Genomic DNA, 22,266 nt, shown 5'->3' with positions numbered 1-22,266 from the left:
CTATACGTAGTCGGGTCGCGGGAACAACAGCTCCACCAGAGAGCTCCAGACATTCCTCTCCAGAGCAACATTAGTAACTTCCTCCTGGGGGATCCCGAGGCGTTCCAAGGCCAGTGAGTCGATGTAATCCCTAATCTGCGCCTTGGTCTGCCCCGAGGTCTCCTCCCAGTGGGACGTGCGTTGAGGACCTCCCTATGGAGACGCTCGAGAGGCATCCTAACCAGATGCCCGAACCACCTAAGCCACTTCAATATGGAGCTAAAAAATAAAAAAATAAATAGTTGCACATGAAATTATGTTGTCTATGAAAGTAAATTCACCCAAAATGTAATGTAGTTTATGTCATTGATGGCAGATTGGTGCTGAGTGCTGTGTCGGATTACTTTGCGGCGATGTTCACCAACGATGTGAGGGAGGCCAAACAGGAGGAGATTAAAATGGAGGGAGTAGATCCTGATGCCCTCCGATCCCTGGTTCATTTCGCCTACACTGGTGAGTGCTCATAAACCCATTCACTGGCTCTTGTAAGTAGTTATGGGATTTCCCATATGCAAGCATGATTAAAGCAGATCAATAATGCAACATGTCGTCGGCCCAGGGATAACATTCGGATTATGCAGAGAAACATGAGGGTTTTTAGGGAAGCGTTGTTCCTTCATCACACCCAGCAAGGAAGTGTGCATCTGCTCGATTGTTGTCGTAATTGTTTTGTAATCCTCGCTGTGCAGTGTGGATTGTGGCGGCTGGGTTTTCCTTAAGGATAACAAGGAGGTTGAGCTGAATTCTCTGCCAATAAAGCCCTCATTAAGTATTGATTTGAAGACTCTTCACTGTAAAAAGAAAAAAAAAGATGGTGTAAAACCTCAAATTAATGACTTCCTTTTTTGCTGAGCATCTGCACGGTCGTCTCATAAATATGTCATTGCATATGTTCTGACCTTGAAGGTGTCCTTGAGCTGAAGGAGGATAACATCGAGAGTTTATTGGCAGCCGCCTGCCTCCTGCAGCTCTCCCAAGTCATCCAGGTTTGCTGTAACTTCCTCATGAAGCAGCTCCATCCTTCAAACTGCCTGGGAATACGCTCCTTTGCAGATGCCCAGGGCTGCGTCGACCTGCTCAATGTGGCTCACAACTACACCATGGTAAGTGGGGCAAGCCACTAACATGGCTGGGTAGGGTAGGGAAATTATTTACCAGTACTTGCAAAAGTAATTTTCCACAAGGATGTTATGCTAATTATTGCTATTATTATATGCTATTATTATTATTATTATTATTATTATTATTATACCACTATGCTTAATAATTTAACTCCATTGCAACTGTGTTTAATTTCAAATGAAGATTAGCCTACAGGACAGCACCTCAAACTGACTATGTTCAATGTTCCATAATGCTATTTATAATTCAAGTCAGTGAGTATAATTGCAAACCATTTACAATATCAATATGAACCTTTTGTGGTAGTACAGATACAGTCTTTTTCGTGATTGCCTGCATGAGCCACATGAAACCTGGTTCTACTTGGTGGGAAAGCAAAACAAACCAAAAAAAGAAAAGTTAAAATATGATTTTTCTGCTCCAGTTTGACTCCCACCTAATTATAATACAAATGGCATTATGCAGGTTAACCAAGCATCTCAGTCCTGGATGCATATAGATAACGACACGCTTTGTATTATTTGTGACTATCGTCTGCTTTCAGGTCTGGTAATTTAAATAATCCTCAATGACCTGTGGAGGAATGAACTGTTGCTGTGTTGGTTATTGTATCTAATTCCATGAATGCATTATGTGCACATTTGAATAGAAATTGAGAGGTTTCATGCTTTCACTTGATATAATTCGGTTATGTGTCTGTCTGTCACTATGAGATACCACGTAATGCCACATGGATGGAACACAGGACTTGGGGTGCGGTGGGAGTGAGGAAGCCAATCCTATACATTACCATGCGTGGCAAATGTATTTTCATCAGAAATGAGATCCATGCCCATATTTAGCAGATAACATCTCTCTGGCCATGCAGAAGTGACAGTATGAGACAGGCGCTATCTCCTAAAGGACATCTGCTCAGGGTGTTTACATGGGCCTCATCCAGGACCAAGAGGTTAATCTAATCACAGAACTGCACAAGAGGGCCGTCTTCCTGTTCAATGGCTTCAGTAATGAACACAGAGGGCACAGCGCTTCCTGGAACCACATCCTCTGGGTTCTGAATGGAGCAGGTTGTGTTTTGATAAGACTGTTTTTCCCTGTCAGGCATGGCAGTTGAGATCCACATCTGACATCCTTTTCCTTTGTGAAAGTGTTGTTTTTCGAAAAATGAGATGTTTTGTTATTTGGTTTGACTGTCCGCTGTCAAGAATATAGCCTATGCATTGTGAAATTAATTCTACACTCTAATTCTATTCTCTGCTCACAATTATATAAAAATAGAAGAACCATCAAGTCCAAAAGAGGGATACAGTATAACATGCAGACACAGTAGTAGCATATTGACCAGTATTTGTTGCCTCCATAGCAAAGTGATAACCCGACTCTGCCAGATGGCGGCAGCAGTGAGTTCCTCATTGTGCTCCCATCTGGTCTCTCTCGGGCAGAGACGCCGTACTCCGATAAAATGCTGATCGGAGCGATATGCAGCCGTATGTGGCCGCTAGAGGCGGGATCAACGCGAGACTGATTGAAGCGCTGCCACAGCGCAAATGTAAACACAACCTAACAAGACTACAACTCGAAATTATTATGGAGATATCATCTTTTTGTCCCGCTGCTTCCGGTTCATCGTTTCTGCTTGAGAGAGACCAGATCAAGATAGGAGGAGGGAACTTGTGAACTCAATACTGCCGCAATCGTGCAGAGTCAGGTTAGCAAAGTGATGGCTCACTTAAAATTATATTCACGGTTCTCAATGCCTTGATGTTTTTAAATATTTAAAAAAATCCCATCCCAAAGTACAATTATGAGCCAGACAGCCAGTTACACTTTCCGGTAATTGGATCGATTTGTGTAGTCTTCCACTGCAATGATCTTGTTTTCCAAGCAGTTGACTCAATTAGTTTAACACATCTGAGAGCACATACTTTTAAATAGTTCTAAAACAAGTGGGTTGAGTTAATGTTTTCAATTTTGTTGTCAGCAATTTGGGGATGGTAATTACAAATAATCAGTCTACAGAAATGTCAAACAGTTGGATGGTATGGCTCCCTTCGTAATTCTACAATAAATCAATGGATGTCCCTCATTTCATTAAGGCTGTCTGTGCAAAGCTCTTAATTCTCATTCTCATGATGGATCTCCTCGAGGCACTGTAATTTGTTGCAGATCGATCGATGATCAATAACTTCCTTGTTTTTCCTTAATTGTGAACTTTCAGTGTGTTGATTTGTCCAAGTTATTTGGGCTGTGCAATAAATAACGGTCAGCCGCTTCGTTCAAAGAGGAAGCAGGTCACTGTCCCGGTCAAGGATTTGTTCTCTTCTTCTGTTTTTATGTTCGGTGTAACAAAGAGGTATAACACAAGGTCTTTTATATTGCATCATCGCTAATGAAACTGTCTAGGGACACTGTCCTTGAAGAGGCAGCCACCCAGTATCGTAATATCGCCTGGGCTTATGGCCAGTAAATGGAAGATCAATCTCTAGCAAGCTATTACATGGAGAACATTTCCTACAAAACTCAGAGCTGGCCTTTTTATTAATGTGAAAAACTCAATTAAAGCTCTATATACAGTATGTACCTCTGTTGGATACATTTTGCCATTGCCACTGTTCATGCTATGTTTGCATTTGGGAGACCCGTATTGATGGCATGATGTTACTCATTAGACAAGCTGGTTGATTACAGAATTATATCACTATATGATGATTGAATTTAAAAAATCACACCCGTGTGAAGTGAGGGGCGCTAATATATTAAAGTCTAACTCATTAGGTGATGTAATGCTGATTTAAAACAAACGGTGCCAACACAAACATTAAACGCCATTAACAATAAAGAGACAATATGACGTAAACGACACATTATGGCATAAAATTACACCAAATCACTTCAGCAAACAATCTCCAGTCCACACGTTGTGTTGTGAGCTTGTAGATCTGCTATTTTTGGCCAATGTTCCCCCTAACAGTGAAATTATGGTGAAAGGAGTGGATTTGTCACAACAAACTATTTTCAATCTGTATACAGTGCATAACTCACTATAAATGTACAGTATAGCTACATTTTTATATTGTATGCATTTCCAATATCTCCTTTTCAAGGTAACACATTTTTATGTAGATTTTTTGTTTCAATGATAAATGTGGAGAAACGGTCTGGACTAAGTTTGTGGTCAACAAACAATTTTTCATTTAGATAGGTTGGTGTCAGGAATCTTGAAAGGGTAACTTATTTATCCTCTGACACACAGATAGTGGACTACTGACAAAACTGAGGCCTTCTACATGAAGGGAAAGAGCAAGCTGTTTTTCCAACCACCAGGACAGCAGGGGATTTTCGAAAAACACTAATGAACTAGTGGCCAAATCTGGCTTAGTGCATAAAGGACTTCCTTCCTTTTTTATACAAGTTTTATGGTTCTTCTGGATGAGGCTCATGTCCTTGGTGTTCTATAGTACCAGTCTAGACTCTAGACAGTGTCCTTGTCTTTGCTGTGGTTTGTTAGGGGTGTTAAGCTCAGCGCAAGGGGTGCACTGCCAAACAACTAAACAAGCTGGTGAGCAAAGCAAGCCCTATACAGTTGAATACTTGTTGAATACTTGTTTGACGAGTTTGTTAACAGTAGTACCATCAAACTGAACTGTATAGTCTGGAAGTGTTTGCGGAGGGGCGGATGAGAACGAAGCTGGATGCTATTATCATGGGGAGCCCCTCCCAAGTCCCATCCCTTATGTGATGAGCTACAGTAGCAGGCGCGAGGAGCATGTTTAGTTGCATTTCACATGGAGTACTAGGATGTACATATGCCTGGGTATTTATTTATTTATAACTTTATTTTTTATTCTTATATCTTAGTTTTGTATTTGGCTCTTGCCTGTACCTCTCCTTATCGTTGTTGCTTCAATGACTGAATTCACCCCTGGCAATCAATAAAGGTTTATCTGATCTTATCATATATCTTATCTTATCTTAAAAACACACACACACACACACACACACACACACACACATGCACGCACACTCACACTGAGTGTCGCCCTCTCTTAATGACTGATGTTATCTGCTTATACATGTCTCCTATCGTTGTTGCAGGAACACTTTCTGGAGGTCATTCAGAACCAGGAGTTCCTGCTGCTCCCCACCGCTGAGATCATCAAGCTGTTGTCCAGCGATGACATCAACGTGCCAGATGAAGAAACCATCTTCCAGGCCCTGATGATGTGGGTGAGGTATGATGTCCAACATCGGCAGCAGGACCTTGGGCTTCTCTTAGCCTACATCCGCCTGCCTCTTTTACCTCCACAGGTAAGTGAAACTGCAAATAGTTCACTCTCTTGTTCACATAGTAAACATTGTAAATTACTAAAAGCTTGCATGCCGAAAAATGTAAAAATTGGTAAAACTAAAAACTAACTGAAGAATGTGACAGTGGTGATATGAGTGAAGTTTCTTATCGAACACTTTAAGCACACTCTTGCATAGCTGTTCTATGGGTTGGAGAATCGTCACACCTGTGCAAGACCAGCTTGTGAAGCAGTACTCAATGTGTGATAGAATCATGCAGTGAAGATAGGATCTGGCAGCAGGAAGGAAGGGTCTAATTTTAAGTTTTTAAGTTTGAAGTTTTGAAGGCTGAATTTGATTGTGTTTGTAACTTTCTTCACATATTTTTTGAAGGTTAAGGTTGAGTCTAATATGACCCCGAGGGTCAGAACACAAGTTCCTCCCCACCCAGAAACCTCCCCACCCAGAAACACAATTGATGACTCTGTGGTTCCCAAACTGTGGTGCGTGCACCCCTTGTGGTGTACGAGCGCCTTCTAGGGGGTGCGCGACAAGAAAAGGCTAATGGTGGTGCTATGGTTTTATTTTAAATATATGGCAAGTATATGCAGAATATAGCCTATGCTGCATATATTATGCCATATTCAGGTTCATATATGTAGATAAAAAGGAAATATATGTCTCCATATAGCTTATGCAATTTATATTCCTATGTGCAGGGGTGCGTCAGCTAGGTTGGGAGGTAACGGGGGGGTGCGCGGCCAGAAAGGTTTGGGAACAGTGAAACACAACTGGTCTGTTGGAAAAAGCCATGCAGACGGTCTTTGTTTGCATTCAAGAGCAGACATGAGTCTATGAGCCAGTCTTGAACACTGGTCAAAACAGAAGTTAAAACCGTTGACACCTCTGCATAGCTTTTGCAGCATCATCTGCATACATCTGTACACAGATCAGTTGGTAAATAATTTATAAACAGAGAGAACAGATTTGGTCCTAGTATTGATCCCTGGGGGACACCAACCGAGCAGGTGTGTTAAGGAGACTTGACACCATTAACACTTACACACTGTTCCCCATTGGAGAGATATGAGCTAACCACTGGATAGCCTCTGGGGAAACGTTGAAGTGTGATCATTTGGACAGGAGGACCTGTAGTGGTGACTGATGGAGTCAAACGCCTTTTTAGTCCAGAAATACCGCCATTGCACAGGGGGCTTTGTCCAAAGCACACTTCACACTTTCAGTGAATAGGCAGTTTGCCGACTCAGTGGAGTGGAAGGCCTGGAACCCAGACTGCATAGGATGTAGTGGGGTGTGACCTTTGTCTAGATGTTTAATAATAGACTCAACAATCCACTTTTCAGCCACGTTTGAGATAACTGGTAGGATCTCAAATAAAAAGATCACATGCACATGTGGTATCTAGAAGATATTTACCTCTAATTGGATTCTAACAATATTCTCAGATCAAGAATATGCAAACTCACCTTTTTACTTGATGCCTCACTTCCTTTTGTCATTTTTGTCCCAAAACAAACAAACAAAAGTTCCATCATTGTAGACCTTTATTACATATTACATATTATACCATTAAAGAGACCTGAAAAGGGTTGTACTGCCTAATCCATACACTTGACCATTTTAGGACACAATTATCAATATCAGGTACTATAAGTAAATATGCATAGTGCATAGAGCAACTACAACAGACCCATGAGTGACAATTTACAATTTAACTGTCAGCAAACATTTCTAAATTAGCCACTATGTGTATTTATCCTTCTATTTAAAGGACACGTTTGTTTTTTTCTCCAACCTGGGGTATTGTTGCCATCATGCCTATAAGACATAAGTTATGAATTGTCACTTTTGGGTAACTGTCACTATAATTAACAACAAGCATGTGACTGATGGAATAATCATTTTAATGATTTAAATTATGAGAAAAATTAAGGGAAGCTCTGCAGACTCAGATCTGCGCACAATCAATGTGCCGTGTGTGTGTGTGTGTGTGTGTGTGTGTGTGTGTGTACAAAGCGCACACGCGTGTGTGCAAAGCGAAAGACTGGTGCATGCCTGCACAAAGTAAAAGTGGTGCTTACTGAAAGCAAAAGAGTGATGCATGACTACTGATAGTGAAATTGCTGCATGGCTATTCTGAGGCTATTCTAAAGGACAAGAGCATAGTTGTTTCCTCTATCGGATGTTTTCAAGAATCTACATAAATAAGGTCATGCAAAGTGCATTATCTGCCAAACTGTGCAAACAAGGGCAGCCATACAAGGGCAGCCAACACGATTACACATTTTAGTTGGCGATTAATTGTCACAAATAATTGCGATTAATGATTTAATTGTGTTTTTTTGCATTGAACATTGGAATGTTACAATTCTGTTTACCTTTTAGGCTTCTTAATCACAAATTGCACAGGGAAGATATATGACAAAGAACTTAAATATACAAAAAAACAATTTACACTTTTCCTTTTAAAAAATGTACAAAATAGCGGAAATTGTTGATCTGCGTGCTTACAACGTGTCACGAATGACATGTTGCTTGTAGATATGCTATTTGTGCTGTTTTTAGAAAAATGTGTGAAAATGTATGGATATTATTCAACATGGAAACGATTGACGATAATTCAAGAAAATGGTGATTATGTAATAATTGTGACAACCCTAGCCATACTTTGAAGTCACATATCAAGGTATGAGGGTCAAATCTGAAATGTACATAACCCACCACATTCATTATCCACATTGTGATTATGAAAATGAGAACGATGATCTATTTTTCTACAGTGATTTCATTTGCATTCCATTCTGCCTCTCTAATCCCATACATTTGATGATAAGACACTCATTAAGTTAAGTATTTGGTGTTGCTGCTAATACAGTGCATTTCTAGACAAGCTAGATTACTCTAAAAACGTTCTTCCTTCCTTACAATGTTTCTCAAATACTGTATGTAATTCCGTTCAACCTAGCTCCTTGCGGATCTGGAAAACAACAAGATGTTCTCAGATGACCTAGAGTGCCAAAAGCTTCTAATGGAGGCCATGAAGTACCATCTATTGCCTGAGCGTCGTCCAATGTTCCAGAGCCCAAGAACCAAACCCAGAAAATCAACTGTTGGTGCACTTTATGCTGTAGGAGGAATGGATGCTAGTAAAGGTATGGTGCAGCCTTTCACGTGTTTTACAATCATGGAGACTATGGGGAATAAACGTGTGTGCATCAAAATATGATTAATTTTATTGAATTTTGTATTGTATTTTCATAAATACTGTTAACAAGATCTGCAAATATACTGTAGGTGCTACAGTATACTCTATTATTCTCAACTTCAAACCATTGGATTTAATTATTTAAGAGAACCAAAACATTTCAACTACTATTTCATAACAACAGGACCTGCATGGAAAACAGTGTATTATATGTTTTTGTAATAGGAAAATATATTTTTATTGCATCATAATATATTGAGTGACAATTTCACTAAGTAAGTAAGTAAGTAGGTAAGTAAGTAAGTAAGTAAGTAAGTAAGTAAGTACATTTTATTTATAGAGCACCTTTCAAAACAATGTTACAAAGTGCTGTACAGTGGTCAACAAGGTAAAACAATCATATAGAAAAGCAATATAATCAAGTAAAACACATAAGATAATGCTTACTTAAAGTAACTACGTTTTTAACAAGTTCTTAAAACCGTCAACAGACTCTGCATGTTTTAACACAAAGGGCGTTCCACAAAGTGGAAGTTTAGTTGCAGGAATAATCAGAAGGCCTTTTTCAGATCAAAGACAGCTGAAACATCTGCCTCGGAGGGTCCAGATTGCCAGGTTGACTTCTGTTGCAATGGTGACTGTGCGATCAAACCCCTTTGAAAGTAAATAACTTCTGTCTGTTCCCTTTCTTGAAGGCTCCACTACTATAGAGAAATACGACCTGCGTACCAACACGTGGATCCAGGTTGGCATCATGAATGGACGTCGGCTCCAGTTTGGCGTGTCGGTGATCGACAACAAGCTGTACGTGGTGGGGGGCAGGGATGGACTGAAGACGTCCAATATGGTGGAGTGCTACAACCCAGTCAGCAAAGTGTGGTCCACCATGCCCCCTATGTCAACACATAGACATGGACTTGGTGAGCAGCGTTCTTTTTGATCTAGCAATTTTTGATCTAGTTTTAGTCATAGTCTTTTGAATCAAAAGACATATTTTAGTAATCTGAAAAGTTTTAGTCTAGTTTTAGTCGATATTTTTGTCGATATTTTTACATAGTTTTGATTTAGTTTTTGCCAGTGAAAAAAGGTAGTCAACAGACATTTTAAATCATAGTTTTAGTCGATGAAATGAACACTGTTGGTGAGTGTTCCACATATGCTTGTCAGACCAATTAGCTTGATTTATTATATCCCTGGACTCAGTTTATAGCTAAACCTTGCAGGTACAATGATATGAAATCAATGGTGTTTGTTTGATAACGCTGTGCGAAGAATGCATCAATAATATGTTATCACTTTTAGATTTTAGATTTAGATAGAGAGTTAGACAATGGTCATAATGTGAAGGGATTTCTATTGCTGTAGTTTTCTTTTTTCTTTTTTTTTTGCCTACTGTGGATAAACCATGAGAGACATTTGGCTTGGGTGAGGGCTAGGAAAACAAGGATTTGTCTCCATTTCGGACTACTTAACACTTCATTTATCAGACGTGCCATGAAAGATTTTATTTCTGTAACAACTAAGGACCTAGCTGGCTTTTACTTTTAGACCTTATCCGTTGTCATCATATGAGCATACCTAACAATGGCAGTGACAAGAGCCTGGCCGGTCAGCCCGCCGGCCCATCCTCTCTTAAGCCAATTTTAATAATAGGAAGAAGAAATATTTTATTTTAAATTTGAATTTTGTAGATCGGCTATTTTTGGCGACTGTTTCCCAAGAATGGAAATGCTCCCCAGAATGGGAATGCTGGGGTTCAAATGGTTAAACAGTTTTTCATTATATAAAATTTTAACATGTTATAAGTCAACAATAAAAAGTCTTTATTAGTATCATTACAACATAATACATCATGAGCTATTATGTTTTATAGACATGTTCATTAACTATTATGCCCGCAACATTTTTATTATTTAGTCAACTACTTGTGAATGCATTATGCAGTATGCTTATTTGTTTTTATTAAATTATTCATATAACTGTGTTAATGGAATCACAGTAATTTGAATTACATATTTAGTTCATGTTTTAAGGAATAATTATAGGCTATTAATATTTCAGTGGGCATTGGATGAGCCACTCTTGTTTTAATTCATACAGATCTCTAACCTCTTTATTTAACAAGGGAGGGCAACCTACAAGTGTGCAAACTGTGCATAGTTGAGCCATGTGGTGCATTGCTGACCTTTGACCATTGACCATCAAAGGATGTCAAAAACCGATTTATTGATCTTTGAAGTTTTTATGGGCGTGCGTTGTGATTTGGCGATGATATAGGGTACTGAGTCATTGTGGACAAAGTGACACGCACAAGCACTCATACATACGTACTAGGGGTGTAACAATAGTAACTGCATCGAAAAATCTATTTTAATTTCAAGAATAAAAGTATATCGAAATGAAAACAGCAACATTGACTATGTATCGTATCGTTTTGCAATGCAAATAATCGGTATCGAATCGTTTTGCTATGCAAATAATCGATTGTATCAATACTACATTTTAGTGCGTGGTATTTAGCCATTTTAGAAGAAAAACAAAAAAGAGGGGTTTAATTACTTAGTTTAAAATAATGTCAATGTATTTTAAATAGTTACTGTATCGATTTCAAATCATTGAAAAACTTTATTTATCGTCAACCATGTATCGTGATACGTATCGTATCGCTGTTAAAATGTATCGTTGCACCTCTAATACGTATACAGAAGGCTGTATAACAATATTTTTATAATTGCTCCAGTAAAAATACCATTTGGCCATGGTTGGGGTGCATACTGTGTGTAAACTTTGAAGCCTGGCAGCAGGTCCGGTTCGTCTCCTGGTTTGGGCTAGCCATTTCTCCCCTGCTCTTTCTCTTTGTTTCCTCTCTCTCCACTGTACTATCAATAAAGACAGAAAAGCTCCACTATCTGGGAGTTTATGGAATGTCTAAAATTGCAGTTTTCAAATTCAGAGGGTCACAGCTGGCATGCTGCGAAAACACACACATTTATTTTCCAATAGACCTTTGATATTTTCCCATTCTCCTATCAAAGCTTGGCAGGGCCTAGCCTTGCTCTTCTTTACCCTTCCCTTAGCCGATAAATTCCATATCAGGAGCATTTTGATCACACAGTGGAAACAGGCCTGGGTAACGGAGCAGGGAGATCTTGTCACGAACTCAGCCTCCAACCCACTTACCCGGGGTGGTCAGAGGTATCAGTGAATTTGCTTCCCCAGAAGATTACTCTGTGTAGATTTCCTGTGCTGTCTTTGAGCTTGCCTGTAGCAAATTTCGCTTGACTGCTTCTGCTTGTGGTGTGCACAGTTGGGGCTGAATATATGTCGGCTTATTGTCTACCTGCTGTGGCCCGCTGTGTCCATCATGAAGTGAGATAAAGAAAAAAATCACATTTTTTACTTCAGAACCATACAGTAATAAGAAGAAGAAGAGTAGTAGGGATTGTCACTGTCCATATTATTATGCATATTATGTCTGTAACTGTAGGTTTCTCAAAATGCTTTTTCGCGCCAATGTATCCTCAAGGTAATTGGACTTGGTTCAAAGAAAATGAGAACACAACTATATCCATTGTGTTGCATAGCTGCTGTTGAAAACCACTCTCCTCTGTGGCTTGGGTATGAGAAATAACAATGCATTGTATATTCTTCCAGTTTCCTGAATACATTTGGTCAGCTCTGTAAAAGTGACTCACTCTCTCTCTCACTCTCCGCTATTCCAGCATTTTGAATAATAGCAGTGTAAAGTGTACACAGCTTACAGTGTATACATGCAGCCTCTTTAAGTGCCAGGCTTCTTCCAGGAATGTTGAAACATAGATGAAAGTTAACTGTAGGCCTAGTGTAAGCTGTATTCTTTTCTGTGGTTCTATTCCCTTTTTTAACCTTTTCTCTTTCAGAGATGAAATGAGGATTCATACCCTGTAATATTTGATCACCAGACAAAATAACACTGTGTATATAAGTACTGCACCTTGCATATGCCCAGTGCTGGAAGTGGAACATGTACTCAAATGTTTTACTTAAGTAGAAAAGTAAAAGTACAAAAGTATTGGCATCAAAATGTACTTAAAGTACCAAAAGTAAAAGTAGTCATTACTCATTATGCAGAATGTCTCATTTCAAGTTTACATGTATACAAATCTTTTGAAAATTGTCGATCTACAAGCTCACAATGCGTCGCATTGCTACACATTCTGAGCTTGTAGATCGGATATTTTTAAATGGCTGAAATGTATTTGAGCCATTTGTTTTGTAATAGTAATCAAAATCTACAAAGTGACTAGTAACTAAAGTTTTCAAATGCAGTGGAGTAAAAGTACAATATTTACCTCTGAGATGTAGTGGCGTAGAAGTAAGAGTACTTGATATTGGAAACAATCAAGTAAAGTAAAATTACCTCAAACTTGTACTTTAAGTACAGTACTTAATGTACGTAAATGTACTTATTTACGTTCCACCACTGCATATGCCTACATATTCTCATTATTCTGTAACCTACTATACTACTGCATGCAGGTATTGCTGTGCTGGAGGGTCCCATGTATGCTGTGGGAGGACATGACGGCTGGAGCTATCTGAACACGGTGGAGCGCTGGGACCCCCAGGCCAGACAGTGGAACTACGTGGCCAGCATGTCCACGCCGCGCAGCACTGTGGGAGTCACCGCGCTCAACGGGAAGTAAGTGTTCCTCCATGATCTCATTGATCTGCATCACAACAAACTATGGACCATCTTGGCTTGAGAGTTGCCAATGCTGCTAATACCCTCATTTTCTCACACCATCACTAAACCACTGGGTATATTTTACCCAATGTAATATGTTCCATAAAAACATATTTCTCATCCAAATATATTAAAGTACAGCAATACATGGCAAATTTAGGTACATAGGTAAGATATCATGAGTGCAAAATCTGTGAAAAATGTGGAGTTGGGAACTTCTACTTTGGTCCACCCATTCCTGGGGCATGTGAGAATGGTCCAGTAAAAAAACTAAAAATACTTTTTATTTCAGCCGGGTTTAGCGATAGAGGGTACAAAAAACACCTGCCTGTAGACAAAACCAGGGGTGTGGGCAGGGAAACAAACTCTATGATGTCACTGAGCATCATGAAGCTACCCAAGGACGGTAAGGACCCACCCACCCCAGACATCAGCAGCATTATGAAAATCACATAAACATAATCACCCGGGTTCACCTAGGGTTAATTATTTTGCTGAGAGGAATTACATATTTTAGTTTAAACGTAGAATAAGACTACCGTATAAACCTTGGTAAAATAGCACCCTACAAAAGTCTTTCTCTTAGTTACGACGCTTTGGCTACAGCATACCAATGGAATATACGGTACATGGTTGTGCCAGTACACAGTCAAATCCATATTTATTCAGAATGTAAAGATCAACCCATACAGTCAGGGTCAATTACGTGTATCCTTTGCTCAAACTAAATTATGAATACACGGTTGATCCCTTGCTCTTTGGGTTATTTTTAAATATGTTTGTAAAAATGTATAATAGTGTGACAAAGAAGTAAGTTAAGCAGTCAACATCTCATCTTCATCCTACTTTCAATCTGTTGGTGCACTGGAAAGAAAGAGGCTGCCACTTGGCTACAATGTCTTCATTCTTTCTGCTTAGATAGATCCTGGAGTTATTTCTGCATCTAGGTCAGGAATAGACAACAAGGAATCTGTTTTCACAGCCCCCATTTTTCCTGCTACAGGCCATATGGGAGACTTTTCAAACTTGGAAGTATTTGCCCTGGGAGAAGATGATCTCCAGAGAAGGGCTATCCTATACTATCCACTATCTCTGAGATTGTGAAGTTTGGCACATTGCCAATTATTCAGTCACTGGATCTGCCAAATATTTAACTTCTGAGATGGTACTGTAGATGTAAAATGTACTGTATTCTTAGTTTAATGTCTGCCAGAGGTCTTGGGTCACATGTATGTAGGATACAAAATGTACAAAATAAATAGTTTTGTTTTTTTGTGTGTTTCCAGATTATTTGCAGTGGGTGGTCGAGATGGCAGCTCATGCCTAAGGTCCATGGAATGCTTTGATCCACACACCAACAAGTGGAGCATGTGTGCTCCCATGGCGAAGAGACGAGGCGGCGTGGGTGTGGCAACGTACAACAGCTTCCTGTATGCCGTGGGCGGACATGATGCTCCCGCCTCCAACCACTGCTCGAGACTGTCAGACTGTGTTGAGAGGTAAACATCCCTTTCTGTTAAAAAGACTCATGTTAGTTGTTTTAGATTGGAATTCATGAGAAGGGATCCAACACAGGGTGGGGCTGAGAAGAATGCCTTCCGTATTAAAAAAACAAAAACTGAAGGAGTTAAATTGCTGTTGCATACAAGCTGAATGCCAACCCCTTTCCTGCAGTTTGAGACATTCCTGAAATACTGTGTCAGACACTATAGAAGGATGGAAGGTTTTATTCGATAGCATCTGGCACCATCTAGTGGTTGTGATATTATCTTGTATCTCATTCTGTAGTGAGTTTGTTCATGAATAGTGAGGATGGCAACAACAATGAAAACAACTGGAAAACCTAACTTTGAATGCTGTTTTGTGACATAATTACAGATGATTCATATGTGACTATAACTTAATAACTGCACGTTGCTATTGTCTTTACTTTTAAGAAGTTTTATTTTAACTCACTCCTACAGGTACAAGCATAATAATAATAATAATAAACTTTATTTGTATAGCACCTTTCATACATAAATGTAGCTCAAAGTGCTTCACAGGGCAAAAATAGAATACAATAAAACATAAGTAGTTAAAATGATAAAACAATGGCAAAGAACAAAATTGAATATAAGAACATAAAATAAATAAAAATAAATAAAAACAAATAAAAACAAATAAAATAATAATAAAAACACCACATGCAGCAAATCAGTCAGGGCAGGGTAGGAACGTTCAAATTAAAACTCAATTAAAAGCAATGTTGTAGAAGTGGGTCTTGAGCTGAGCTTTAAAAATGTCTACAGAGGCTGCCTGACGAAGGTACAGTGGGAGTTTGTTCCATGCCGACGGCCCATAGAAGCAAAAAGCTGCTTCCCCGTATTTTTTAGTTGCCATTTTTTTTGGCAACGCGAGCAGGCCAGCAGTGGAAGCACCTTAGGGGGCGGTTTGGGACATATTTAGGCAGGCAGTCATGTAGGTAGGAAGGTGCGAGACCATTTAGAGCTTTATAGACAAGTAAAATAATTTTAAAATCAATCCTAAAAACAACCGGAAGCCAGTGCAGTGACTGCATGAGTGACGGATACAACCTCCTTAATTCTGATACATACAACTGAACATAAACATTAGACAAAACAGCGTATTCTTTTGGCGTCTTATTTAATACAACCACGGGGAGAGTATTCATTTCCACTTTAAAGTCTGAATGCTGCATTCTGAATTGGAGTTGGATTTCACTTTCAAACATGTTTGGAGTCATTTCAATATCTACAGTACTCAGGTTTTTGTGACCACCCCAGGCAGTTTTTAAGTTGCTTGATTCAGTATTTATTTAGACTAGTCCATACCCGGGGATATGCACACTCAAAGTATTTGCAGACTTTGGGTTATGTGCTGTGTACTGTATGCATAATGTTTGAGAACCACTGCTCTGAAAGAACATTGGACAATGATGTTTGACAGTCAGCTATATTGTTGCTTATTGTAGAAGTGTTGACAGTTTAGCGTGCCTCTCACACGCGCGCGCACATTTAGTACATAAATCGTCTGGAAACGTCATAAGGATTGGAACCGAGAGGTGCGTTCGTCTGTGGACGTCCTAGCGACGTCCAAACGACACGGGGCGAGATAAGAATATTCAGAATGATTCCTATTTGTTTTTTTGGCATTTCGCTTTTCGCTTGCCGTATGCTAACGCTCTGTGCAACTATTAGCTTGTCATTGACTCCCATGAATGACTCGTATCTCCTCATCCAGGGCGCTCTCCGTGGTGATAAATGGATCGATATGCTGGCGCTTCATTTCTGCTCCTCATCCGTCTGTCCCGCAAAATATGAACGCTTTTTGGAGCGTATATAAATATATTAAGATGATCGGAGATTGTGAGGTCACTTTGTGCGCGCGCGCGCACACACACACACACACACACACACACACACACACACACACACACACCGCCTCCTGGCACACACACACACACACACACACACACACACACACACACACACTGTGAAGGCCGTAGTACTGTAAATATGACATGAATATGAATGCAAAGTAGCGGTCCATGTGTGGACAGGCTACCTGTCGCCGCGGTGCATGGTGAGATGTGTGCAAACCGTGTAGTTTATCAGGAGAAGACTACCAAACGATGCAACACGCACACACACAGTCAGCGGCGCCAAATTGTATAGGGCACAATTTGTTGTGTTGCAGCGCTAGCTAGAGGAAGCATGCCAGTGGGGTAACGGTGAGAACGGTGGCCTGTGATGCAGGTGTCGCCAAGGGACGCAGGTGTGTGAGGGTGCGAGGTGAATTCACTAATAAATTAATGTTGCATCCTTTGGTATTCTTCTCCTGATAAACTACACGGTTTGCACACATCTCACCATGCACAACGGCGACAGGTAGCCTGTCCACACATGGACCGCTACTTTGCATTCATATTCATGTGATATTGACAGTGCAATACCCATTTTTGCATTTTTTAATCCACTAATAAATTCATTATAAATCAGTAATGTGTGAAAGTGGAAAAAGGGCTCCAGGAAGACCTCCATATAATTGTGGTCCATGCCTGTGTGTGAAAAGTGGGAGTGATTGGGCCAGGCAAGGTTGGGAGAAAGTGCTGTCAGGGACATTCAGACAGACAGACAGACATTTGCTGAATTTTAGTATGATATTTGATATTCATTTTCATATACTATAAAGTAATTGTAAATTCAAACTGAATATGAAAAAGGAATTGAAATAAGAAAAAAACACAGCCCCCTCACGTATTAGAAGGACAATATCAGTCACCAGAACTGAGGACGGGTGTTTTCGATGCATCTATCATGGTTAAAATGGAGTTTGAAGTTACAATGAGTGTGTATACTGTATAGGAAGGGGGCATGTCTGATAAAATGAATATCAAATGTCTAAATATTGAGTGACTGGGTGCTCACAAAAGCCTGAGTAGACTAGTTAAAATGATCCCAAACATTTTTAAAGTGAATTAAGATACAAGCACACAACATTTCACAACATGACATGAGGTGAGCCAAGCTTGTAGATCAGCTATTTTCAATGAAAATGGGTTCATGTGGTTAATGGCTTTGACACCTGTCAAGGTGATCTGCATGTCTCTCCATGTTTAGCTCACTGACTACGACTCACACCATACTGTACTTCACATTGTTGGCAATCATTTTCCAAAGCATACAAGGAAGCCGATGTTTGGCAGTCATTTCAGTAAGGCATTACTAAAGGGTTTTTAACTAGAGTTTTAACTAAAACCAAGATGAGAGAACATATAGACCAAATATTGGGACTGGGCGCACGGGTGAATTCATGTAATCAATTCCCAACAGATCTCCAAACCTGTTGTTTTGGCGAGCGCTGGTTTCAGTCCATTCAATCTCTCTTGTGTGTTGGCTAGTGAGATGGACCCTAGGAGACATTTATACTTCAAAGCCCAACAGTATTGCACACAGAGAACAGCTGATATACAAGCTTGCATCGCATCGCGGATGCGACTGTTGTGAGCGTAGAAGTCTGCGTGAGCGACACCATCGCGGGACGAAACATAAATTATACTTGATGGGTCGCAGGTGCACGTGCAGCCATGGACAAACAGGCTCTGCTGCAGCCTTGACCATGAGCACACCTCCCATTCTTATGACAGCGACTGGAGGTGTGGTTTTGAGGATAACTTATTTGAATTGCTATTATTGTTCAAACACAACAGAAACCAAGGATTATATATTTCAAGGACGAGAGATCACAATAAAAATCCTAATCATTCTTCCTCCACACTGGGAGAAAAACAACATCTGAATGTTTGATGGTGCATTTTTTACACGTGAGTGCAGTTAGAACTTTTCCATTGCATCTTATGAGAGGTGGTGTTCTTGTGCTGCCGTTATGCGCGCGCATGCTGTTGCTTATCAGTGTGACATTGTCTGTTAAGGCCTCTATCCAGTTTTAGCCTCACTACATTGGCTACCAGAGGTTTTTAGGATTGATTTTACTTATTTATAAAGCTCTCAATGGTCTTGCACCTCCTTACCTCCTTACCTAGATATGTCCCTAACCGCTCCCTCTGGTCCTCCACTGCTGGCCTGCTCGAAGTGCCTAAAAAAATACGGGCCGAAGACCTGGAATAACCTCCCACTACAGCTCAGACATGCACCCTCTGTAGACATCTTTAAAGCTCAACTCAAGACTACTCTAACTTTCTAATCTGTTCTGACTGATTTGCTGCCGTTTCATGTTTTTATGTTTTATGTTCTTTGCGATTGTTTTATTGTTTTAACTGCTTGCTTGTGTTTTATTGCTATTTTATGTTTTTCTGTTCTGCCCTATAAAGCACTTTGAGCTGCATTTAGGTATGAAAGGTGCTATATAAATAAAGTGTATTATTATTATTATTATTATTAAATACAACTGTGCGGTTGAGCATTTAGCAGACAGTCTCATCCAGAGTGACTAAGGCTAGATCTGTCAGAGTAACAAAAATAGCATAACGGAACAGAACAAGGAAAAAGGAGTGCTAGGGTGTTGTTTATAATCTGAAAGTCAATGTTTCATGTTTTGATATTGTTTATCTCCTCCGAAACATCAGCCAGCTTCAGACATTTTCGAGGACAGGTAGTTCACATATGACTTCTTACATTTTCTCAAATCAACCCTTCTTGTCCCTACTTCCAATGACAGGTATGACCCAAAGACAGACACGTGGACGACTGTAGCATCCCTCAGTGTTCCTCGGGATGCGGTGGGTGTTTGCCTGCTTGGGGACAAGCTGTACGCTGTGGGTGGATATGATGGACAGTCCTACCTGAACAGCGTTGAGTCTTACGATGCGCAGAACAACGAGTGGACCGAGGTACTGGTGCTACTCCATTTTCTGTGTGGAAATGTAAAAGTCCACCCCAAAATAACATTTTGTATGTGTTTATATATATATTATTATGGCGTTATATGGAGTATAAACGGCAAAATCTGCAGTGTTCATTTAGTGTACAAATGTACACAAATTGAGTGTAATTTTCTGTTCCGCTGCTGTCAGAATTAAATTAACACAAGGGTTTTACTGTGTAGAAGATATTTTTTGTATTATTATACATATTGTATAGATATGTAGATATGTAGTAGAATAATGATTTACTTGTAGGCCTTCTGTACAAATTTGCACTGCTTCTGGCCTGGGCCGTGGCTCAGCGGTCCAGGCACCTTGGACGGTAGCCCAAGTCTGGCAGTGTGCCGCGGGTTCGATTCCCGATTCCGACGGCCTTTACTGCATGTCACTCCCCCATTTCCTGTCAGCCTACTGTCTGTCCCTCTATAAAAAATATAAAATAAAGGCGAAAGCTGCAAAAAACCTTTTAGCAGAACAATGAGATAAACTTGCTCAGGTGTTTAAATGAATTAAGTGAAAGTGAAATTAGCTTTTTGTGCTGCTTGTGATGTCTTCCACAGGAGGTTCCTCTGAAGATTGGCAGGGCAGGCGCCTGCGTGATGGTAGTGAAATTGCCTTGAGCATTTTGTCTCACAGAGCGGCCTAGGATACAAACAAGAGAAATCAGCAGAAGAGAGTGGACAATGAAAACAACAGGACATCGCCTCTGAGAATTGTGTGTGTGTGTGTGTGTGTGTGTGTGTGTGTGTGTGTGTATTTCTCAGTGTTCAGACATTCAGAGGGAAACACAAACGCAGCTTTGCACACACACTATTGTCTCTGTCATTAGCGCACTTGTCCGCCCACTTGGGAGGATTTATTCAGACGTCTGCACTCTGCAATGCACTGGATATTCAACATTCTCAACCGATCAAGAATTTTTCACAGATTGTACTAAAGCTATGAGAAACTAGTGCCAAGATTTTTTGTTGTGCTCATTTTATGAAATGCTCTGTGTATACCCACAAGATACAAAATAATAAAAACAACATAATAATAATAATAATAATAACAATATTCTAATTATTATAATATATTCTTATTATTATACATTATTACATTTAGAATACATAGACTAAAAATGTCTTGGAGGGGGATTGTGCATTTATATAGCAACATTTCATATTGGTGCCATCACATTATATTTTTAGGTTTATATTTTAGAGACAAAAAAATAATCTAAATATGTAACAATTTATTTCCTTAGTGCGTGGTCTAAACCTAATGTTTTCTACTCTTGGTCAAGATGTTTTTTGGAAGGCCACTGTGAATGGAGATGAGTTTGCGAGGACATTTATGGACAGCCTCCTGCTGAGTGAAGTGTTCTGAAATGAAATCTCTAATGGATTTTCTTTTTATGTGTCTTCTTTTTTTTATTGAGGCTGTAGCTGAAGAACACCAAAGTCATTTGCTTGTCTTAGAAGTCTTGATACATGTTAAATAAACATTTACAAAATTGTGAATTACACAAAATATATCATATTGATATTTCACATTGCTGTACAGATATATGTGATTGTGCCAAAAACTGCATTTCTATTGATTGAATCATGCCTAAAGCCTAATATAGACTTCATCTCATGGCCTACAATCGTGTCACGTTCTTCAATTGAAAATCTGTTATTTTCGGTGAGTGATACAGCTGTACAGCAGTCTATATTAGGCTTAAACCAATGCAGTCCAATCAATCTACAGTGATTTTTGTTTGGGCATGCTAGAGGAGCGAATGTTTAATTTGCATTTGTACAGTACAATAGCCTTTTATTGATAGAGATGATCATTTCTATGTCAAATTCCAGTAGGAATGATACGTTGTGTATTCCTTTTGAAATCCAGGGCCATATGAAAGAATACATTACAAATATTTAAAAAAAGAAGAAAAGCATCATTCCAAACCCACTGGGGTCCTGATTCAAACAATCAAAATGCATGAAAAGATTTTAATAATAACTTGATGTCCACAACACCAAACATTACTTAATTTGTAATTAATATAACAATGTTCAGGCCAAATGTTGCTTTTTAAGTTTCATAATTTTATACGGCATGCAGACCTACAAATAAATCAACTTCATTCTCCTCTGCTTGAATTATCCATTATTGGGCTACTCACTACTGTGTGTAGCCTGCCTATCAATCTATCTTAAAATACTGTGTCCTGTGCTGTGCCTCTAGTCTTTAAATGGTTAGCTACTTTGCTGTTGTCAATAGTTCCAACACATTAACTGCTGTATTATTTGAGTTTAACCATGCAGTCAAATGTCATTTGTTGATATTGATAAAAACAATAGCTGACAGTTTATTGTCAGAACATTGAAATATGATGCATTAACTGAACAGAATGTACAAATCACACTCGTGTGAAGTGAGGGGCGCTCTTATCATCATACATCAGCCAATCAAATCATCACAAATGTCATTCCGGCCAATCACTTTTGGCGT

The 22,266-nt window shown here is 39.5% G+C and overlaps 1 protein-coding gene across 3 annotated transcripts in view; it reads left to right on the top strand.

Moving 5' to 3' along the window:
- Window positions 1-21,903, top strand: part of klhl4 (kelch-like family member 4) — a 43,213-nt gene extending 21,310 nt beyond the window's left edge. For all 3 annotated transcript variants that reach the window (XM_080773911.1, XM_080773913.1, XM_080773912.1), the window contains 9 exons: window positions 356-492; window positions 946-1,142; window positions 5,257-5,469; window positions 8,435-8,621; window positions 9,370-9,594; window positions 13,193-13,355; window positions 14,687-14,899; window positions 19,581-19,752; window positions 20,346-21,903. In XM_080773911.1, the coding sequence (XP_080630037.1) occupies window positions 356-492; window positions 946-1,142; window positions 5,257-5,469; window positions 8,435-8,621; window positions 9,370-9,594; window positions 13,193-13,355; window positions 14,687-14,899; window positions 19,581-19,752; window positions 20,346-20,405 (1,567 nt within the window). In that variant the 3' untranslated portion in view covers window positions 20,406-21,903. The remainder of the gene's footprint in view (window positions 1-355; window positions 493-945; window positions 1,143-5,256; window positions 5,470-8,434; window positions 8,622-9,369; window positions 9,595-13,192; window positions 13,356-14,686; window positions 14,900-19,580; window positions 19,753-20,345) is intronic.
- The last annotated feature ends 363 nt before the right edge of the window (window positions 21,904-22,266 follow it).

Source organism: Protomyctophum bolini, assembly GCF_963924005.1.
Source record: "Protomyctophum bolini genome assembly, chromosome: 10".
Taxonomy (NCBI): domain Eukaryota; kingdom Metazoa; phylum Chordata; class Actinopteri; order Myctophiformes; family Myctophidae; genus Protomyctophum; species Protomyctophum bolini.
Note: the sequence above shows the minus strand (reverse complement) of the source record. Positions and strands in the feature narration are given on the sequence as shown.